Source organism: Hippoglossus hippoglossus, chromosome 1 (genome assembly GCF_009819705.1).
Source record: "Hippoglossus hippoglossus isolate fHipHip1 chromosome 1, fHipHip1.pri, whole genome shotgun sequence".
Classification (NCBI taxonomy): domain Eukaryota; kingdom Metazoa; phylum Chordata; class Actinopteri; order Pleuronectiformes; family Pleuronectidae; genus Hippoglossus; species Hippoglossus hippoglossus.
Genome location: NC_047151.1, coordinates 3340790 through 3348641, shown reverse-complemented (window position 1 = coordinate 3348641; position 7852 = coordinate 3340790). Strand labels below are relative to the sequence as shown.

The window sequence follows — 7852 nt, the reverse complement described above, 5'->3', positions numbered from 1 at the left end:
GACATTTCAATAATGTATTTATATACAAAACCCTTTGAAATACATTTAACATGATGAGTATACAGTACCAAGTGACTGAGCTGATGTTCATTAGCAATTTAACAGTACATTGAACAGCAAATCAAACCACTGAATCTGATTTATATGATAAGTTTAAAAAAATACATCATGTTGCAGGTTTAAGGTAATTGTCCAAACGTTAAGAAAAGGGCACATGAGCTGATGGCCTAAGAGAAAAATAATCAAAAAAACCTGCTCCCAGACAAACTGCTACAAAAAAGTCAAAATAATCCAAAGTCCATACAATAAAACGGCTGCATAAAATGTCCAATCCACCATATCACATTAACCTGATTGTTTATAATGTCCAAAATGTTGTTTTAAAAATTGAACGACAACAGCATCCTCCGTTCTTCTAACTGGTGTCCATCTGAAACTGAAACACAAGAAACATGATTATTAAGTTATCGATAGATGTTCACTGTAGAGTTAAAGTATATAAGAAAACATTATTCTATTAGAGTAGGTACCTTGGCATTGTATGCATCCAACTGGGCATCCAACTCCTCTGCAGAAAGCTGGGGGGCTCTGTTTCCACCTCCTCTTCCACGTCCTCGGAAACCGCCGCCGCCGCCGCCTCCTCCACCACCACCACCTCCACCACCTCCTCCTCCTCCACTTTGCCTCTTTTCGCCTCGGTCCCTCCTTTCAAACTTGGGCTGACCAAGTCTGCTCCGGTCAAAACCTCTGTTTGAACTAGAAAAACACCAGAGATAAGCCATTTGCAGGGGAGGTGTTACTTTTGCAGCAAAATAAACCCCAATAATCTCCAACCCGTTATATTGTAGCTGTTAGTAAAGCAACCTAAGTGGTTTCCCCAGAATTCACAATCACCAGACTTCCCAAAACCCAACCTACAGCCAGAGAACATGACTTACCTTTGTGTTGACGGTCTATGTTCATCGACCTCTGACGTCACTTGCTGGATTTTCATGGGACGGCCTAATAAATTTAAAAAAGACAAATGTTTAAATGTGTGAAAGAAGCACCTCAAGTACAACAATACCGTAGTAGAATAAGACCTGATTCCTCACCATCAAGTGGGACACCATTGTAGTGCTTCATGGCTTTTTGTGCATCTGCCTTATTTTCAAAGTGAACATCTGCCGTTCCTTTACTGCGGCCAGACCGATCATAGTGAACAGATGTTTTCTGTAATGGACCAAACTCTGCAAACAGCTCCTGGGGATAAAGGTAGAGTTGTCAGTCACATTCACAACACAAAGACATGGCTAAAGTGGATTCATAGAGTTTAGTGTATTACCTTGATATCTGAGTCGGAGACACCAAATTCAAGATTGGAGACCAGCAGTTTGCCGTTACTCTCTACACTTCTTTCAGGTACTGCGCTCGGTCCCCTGCGTCCACCGACATGATCCTCAAACATGTCGTGCTGCCATTTGTCTGGTAACTCTCTGGGCTGTGAAGAGCAAGAAAAGACATTAATACCGACTTCAGAATACACAAAGAGGCGGACTGGTGCAGAGGTTACTCAAGAAATGTTACTGGGCCACACATTCAAAAGCATCAAATAAGTCATGTGTGAATGAATCAGAGATGCTTGATTAAGAAAGAAACATTCAGTTCTTTAGGTTCTGTTTGTTGTACAAGTAGTTGATGTACAGTTACTTTTGTGCTTATATTTTTTAATGCGTTATATGTAATTTCCTTTCTTAAATAGGGACAGAATAAATGTATTGCACCAGAAATGGCACAATACTACTTTCCAACTGTTGTCTCTGGGTGTAAACTGTTAAGACAGAGTTTGTGATGATTATCAGAAAGTCTTAGTTTTAGGCCTAATAATCTAAAACCTGTGACTATACCCAGGATGGTCGTGAACAGCTTGGGAATCAGGCCAGAAGCATCATCCAGTGTTAGGAAGATGGATATTTGATTTTCCTCGGAGACACAAAGAGAAATCTTCTTTCCAGTGAGGTAGCGGTGGCGTCCATAGAAAGAACAGGCCTGAGGCAGCGGCATGTTCTCCCTGAAGCCATTCAGATTAGCATCCAGCTCACAGTTGCCGCCACTTCACATGACTGGGGATACGACATTTTTTTTAAACTCTCAAACTAAAGTAAAACACGTTGTATGAGTTCAGCTCACTGATCCTCCTCAGCTGACCTCTTCTGCTCAAATAAAGAACCACGCACGGCAGCCATCTTGATAAAGGAACATCCATCCCCTCGGTCGGGGACGATTTTTGAAAACTGTTCATGGTCGGTGGTGCTCCGGAAAGTTTTAACATGGCGATAATGGAAACGACCCGGGGCGGGAAAACACCCAGAAACTCAGTGTGGAAATGTGAAGCGATTTAGCGGCAGAACAGATATCGTCGTCCATTGTAAAAACACCACGACTGATACAAGAATGAGCTACAACACAACGGTATTTTAAGTTTAAGCTCCGTTTCAGCTGCTTCTCTTTCATACCCGGGTGTACGGTGCGGGCCTGTTGTTTCTCTCCCGGTTGAAGTTGTTCTGTCGACCCCGCGTTGGCCTCGACGATCCCCCGGCCCGACCTGAACCCGCACCGGGCCCTGATGATCCTCCGCCGCGGCCGCTGCCTCCTTTCCTGTTCATCTTGATAATGTCATCCAGAGACATGTTCATCTTGTCCGACATCGTGGTGCAGGAGCCGGGAAGTGATGCCGAAGACGAACAAAGAGCTCTCAGCGTGGAGAAGCGGTTCAGAGGTTATTTACTTCTCAGGCGGCGCGGGTGTTGAAACGACCGGAAACGAATAAATAGGATACGGAAGTGACGAAGTCCCGCCCCGCCATTTTTTTGAATAAATCTTTATTGAGCAACACATACAGAACAGTTCCTTACTCTGATATTAGAGCGGCAGAGTTGCTGGGACTTTAAAGTTGGAAACATGTCGCACATAGTTAATATGAGATTTCCCTTCTTAAACAAAAATACAGTTTACAAACAAACTCTGTTTAACTCTTTTATATGACAGCATCTATTAAACAACTACCACAATGATTGTTTCATATTCACTCATGATATGGTTCTGCTCAGTTTAATGTGGTTCATTTGGTTTCAGTTTTAAAAACAATGTCCCATATGAGAAAATTATTTTTGAGCCAAGGTATCATGTAAACATAAACATGATAAATCACAATGAGACAACCAAAGACATTACAAGTTCTGCATCACAAACAGAAAGGGGAGAAGGGGGGGGGGGGGGGGGGGGTAAAGACAGACAAGATACAATTCATTTTAGAGTTAAGATTGTTTATTACATGGAATGAAAGAAAAAACGTGGAAAACTGAGGTAGATGAGTTTGTCACACAGAAAATAGCTATTCATCATTTTACCTGCAACTTAGACGGAAGCAATGTATTGGTTTTGCCCCTGTGTGTGTTCGTGTGTGTGTGTGTGTGTGTGTGTGTGTGTGTGTGTGTGTGGACTCACATGGAGCTGTCCCACTTACACAGTGGAAGATTAACCCAATATGAAGCATGACTAAATGTGTACGAGTTCTTCAAATAAATTTACTTATTTTGTCTTTGAATTGGCAAATGATGGCTAAGCCTGCCTGTTATTCCTCTCCTTCCTCATCCTCTTCAAATGAGTTGATGTCCACTAATATATATATATACACATATATACTCCAGGGCAGCCATACCTTCTCTGGCCACTGACAACTCTCCCTCTTCCAATCCCTCACCAACATACCAGCGTACATAGTCCCAACTACTGTCAATCCCCCTCTCGTCTTAAATCTAAAGGGGACATAGCTTTCTATGTTTCTGCAACTATAAACTCTGCAGTAGTAGTAGTCTGCCACCCCACATTGGGTCTTGTCCTACTATCGAAAAATCGTATCGAAAAACCTACCTTTTAAATTTTGCTTTTGATTCAGCCTGATTCTGTCTTCTGATTCTGCTGATGTCTTTCTTATCCCGTTTACTTTTATCTTTTGTATTTTATTGCACCATTTTGACTTACTTTAAATCCATATTGCTTTTTTTGGTCCCATTTAAAGGCTCAACTCCTGTTGTTTTTAACGTGCTATCTAACTAAATCTGACTTGACTCTTAACTTACATGAGGTCAAACTTGTTTAAAGACGCACCCAGGCCTCAGGTATGTTTCATTTAGAGCCCTACCGTTACGAGGCATGGGAGCAGAAGAAACACAAAGTGACACAAACTGTGAGAACAAACTCAACACTGACAAAAGGGACTCACTTCATTCTTCATCTCATTGAGACCAACATCCGCATAGACAGAACTGCCCTTTAAAAAGCGTTCGCAGCAGGTTTCATTGCCCATCTCTGCTCAAAAGTGTATGATATGGCATTATCAAAAATGCATGGTACTTTTTTATGTTGGTGTCTTTAAAGACCAACTGAAGAGTCGCTGTGTTTGATCTCTAATGTGACATCAGCAGTGTCCAGCATAGGAGCAGCAGGGAGCCCAGTGACTCTGTTTGTTTCACAGCAGGAGTTTAACCTGTGACCTATGAAGCTTCTCTAGTGTTGGTAGGTGGTTCAATGTGTTTTTGGATGACCTGATGTGGGAGCAGAGTGTGAGTGGTTTATTCTGGTTCAGCTGCATGGCTGTATCACTGCAGCAAGATAGACAATGCTGTGTGTGATTGGTTGTGACACTTTAGCTGCAGCAGGGTTTGTTGAAACATATTGCAGGGGTCTTGAGAACGGCAAGGTAACAGACTGTGAGGGAATTCCAAATGTATTTTGAATGATATTACCTTATTTAAGGGAATTGCACGAATTACAATCATACCGTCGTGACTCCTCCTTGAAATCGTTTTTTTTCTTTAACTTGAGTTGGTTTTTCATCAACCAGCAGGTGGTGCTAAAGTTCACTTCTTCACTATTGGCAAAAAGAGGATTAAGACATGCTCAGTGTGCTGTGATCTGGGTGTTATTGGTTATATCTCACATCTCCTGCCTCCATATGATTGGTAAGCACTTCATCATGTGACCACACATCATTCTGCCACTTCCAGAGGCCAATCACCTGACAGAGGATGTTCCCAGAATGAACAATCAACAGAATGATATCGACTCCAGTGGCACCTCTGAAGAAAACAGAGGAAGGAGTCATTCATTCAAAACTGGACTTTATTTGCACTTTTCCCCAATAAATGTTTGTCTAGTTCACTTGTTGGCAGCTGAAAATGGATTATGATTACAACCCACTAACCCTGATTCCAACTAGATTGCTCAGATACACAATATGCCCTCTCACATACACCACCATTACTGGCAATACCTCAATCATTACAGTTGTCATCGCTGCTCCCTGCAACTCTGTCAGACATTTTGTTTTGTATAGATGTTCTTAACATGGACACACGTCTCTATTTATGTTAGACACTGTCTTTTCTCATGAATGCTGTAAATAATGTTATTTTGTTGATGTGCTCTGTTATATGCAACATCTGCTGCACTTCTGTCTGTCCTGAGAGAGGGATCCCTCAAGAGTATCTACATTTTTCCCTATTAAAAGTTCTTTTTTGGGTAGTTTTTCTTCACTTGTGAATATGGGCTATACAAATAAAAGGTGCACGAGAAACACAACAGTGAGCCCGGTCTCACTCAAAACATTTAATGATTGTCAAAGTTGCTAGAACAAAAAATAACTGTAACTGTATTGTAAAGTATCAACAGCTTATTGATTAAACAGGTTTCAGAATTTTGAGAATGAAACATAATTGGATGAAGAAGAATTGAACATTCTAAAACTGCCTTATGGGCAATGAGCTGCGAAAAACTTCACTTGTTTTACTGATCCTGGAATGAACATTAACATTTTTCAAGACTTTGGAGCAAACTCTGCTGAAATGGTCAAAATAAGAAAACTGGTAAGATTTTAAAACCTCAATTTCCGATGCTCTCAGCCAGTCTGATTTTTCTTGTTATTTATTCATGTTTTATCTAAAGCTTTGAGTTAATGCATCACAATTTCTAATATCCAGTAAGCTTCACTGAGAAATACACTATGTCTAATATAGTTTGATAGAAATACAAACAGAAAAGGATGATTTTATGATTGCAGTTGAGTTTCTTGGGCAAAAATATGCCTTGTTTTTTTTCTCTCAGTGCTAATTCACATCACTTGCTGTCAGTGTCTCTGACTGATGGTTCTAATCAATGATTCTTGTGAGCAGGAAAAGCCGTTCGGTGAACTTTTTGCTGCTACAATGTCTAAGACACCAAAGGGTGGCACCAAACGAAAAAAGATGAATGAGCAACATACTGGGTTTGAGAGCATGAGACGTCGTTCATCATCAAGTCATGATGACAAAAAGAGAAGACTCTACCAAAGCTGCAACCTGATTCCCTACCAGTGGAGCTCAGGAGGATCTGGCTGTCCAGAAGCAAGCTGGAGCAATGGTGCCACACACCCTTCTTCACTGATACTGTGACTGGCTGCTTTGTGAGGTAGAGGTCGAGAGCAGCGGCAGAAAATCATATCATTGTGTTGCTGAAATTGTGGATGTGGTGGAGATGAGGAAAGTTTACCAAGTTGGATCATCGCGAAAAAACAGGGGATAACAACTCAGGCATGTCGGTGACATACAGACTGTCGAATTTTATCAAATAAAGAATTTACAGAAAGCGAGTTCATGAAGCGGAAAGAGGCAATGATGGTTTCAGGGATGCAAGTCCCAATGAACAAGTAAACAACAAAGAAACGGCAATAAACAAAACTCTGAACAACACGTTGACTGACTCACAGATTGATTATATTGTCCAAAGGAAAGATAAATTCCAAGCAGCACCAGTGAACTACACCAAGCACAAAATCCAGTTGCTCAGTTATAGGGATAAAACTCAATACAGCGGAAATACTGGAAGGAGGAAAGCGATCCAGGAAGAGCTGGACATTGTTCATGCGAGGGCAGAGAGGACAGAAGCTCTTGACAAACCAAAGAAGAAGACATATACTCCTGCCAGCAGCACTGATCCGCTGAACACAAGCTACGGAATGGTTAGGTACAACAAAACTGTCGTGCAGAAGTTCTGCTGAACAATCACTACTAGGTCATTGACCCTTTCACCTGCAGAAAGACCCAACCCATCATGGTGTCCAGTACCAAAGACCTGTCAGTCTGTCTATGTATTTTTGCTGAGCTCGAACAGAGTTACGTCTCGTGGTCCACGGACTGAGGGTGAAGGACGGCTCCAGCATTGTCAGATGGGAAATGTTAAAGTATTGTACCAGAAGCTTAAAATGATCGTATTTTGAGTTAAATTATCGTACACAACCAGAGGGTTGTGTACGATAATTTAACGTTTCAAAGTTGTATCGTGATTCCGAAGCGCACTTGTTTTGAAATACTGCTCTGAAATGTGGTTCAAAACGATCACGTCACGTGACCATGGCTAAGTGACACTCCGGTGCATCACACCATAGGTATGAGCTATGGGTATGATTCTTGAAAGTCAATGAGAAGTCTTACGTATATTGAAAGTCAGCCAATCATTGCATACGATTACAAAGCGAAGCGTAGTAGGTTTCATGTGATGAAGCAGATGCTGGAGACAGTCGGGCCAGTAAAACAATCTAGAAAAAGTTAACGATTTTTGTTAACCGTAGCCTGCTGGATTATATAAGGTCATGGAGCACCTTCTCAGTCTGTGGACACATGCTGCGAGTGAACTAAGTTCACAGCTGATCTCAGCACAGGAGAACTGGAGGAACACAGGCTGAACCAAAAATAATAACCTGTTTTATATAATAAAGCTGGGTATCATCATTCAGCATAGCAATAATAAGAGTTATTTTGTCTGAGTAGAGATTTGC

General features: G+C 41.4%; 1 protein-coding gene across 2 annotated transcripts; it reads right to left on the bottom strand.

Annotated features, from left to right (window-relative positions):
- On the bottom strand, positions 1-2809 carry LOC117763173 (THO complex subunit 4-like). 2 transcript variants are annotated; one of them, XM_034588125.1, is made up of 6 exons: positions 2496-2809; positions 1325-1480; positions 1095-1242; positions 939-1002; positions 531-756; positions 1-436 (listed from the first exon to the last, which is right to left on the bottom strand). In XM_034588125.1, the coding sequence occupies exons 1-6, from the start codon at positions 2685-2687 to the stop codon at positions 416-418; spliced, it is 807 nt and encodes a 268-aa protein (XP_034444016.1). In that variant the 5' UTR covers positions 2688-2809; the 3' UTR covers positions 1-415. The 2 variants fall into 2 exon arrangements, with proteins under 2 accessions (XP_034444016.1, XP_034444023.1); XM_034588132.1 differs by having other exon boundaries at positions 3-430; positions 2496-2807.
- Positions 2810-7852: the final 5043 nt, after the last annotated feature.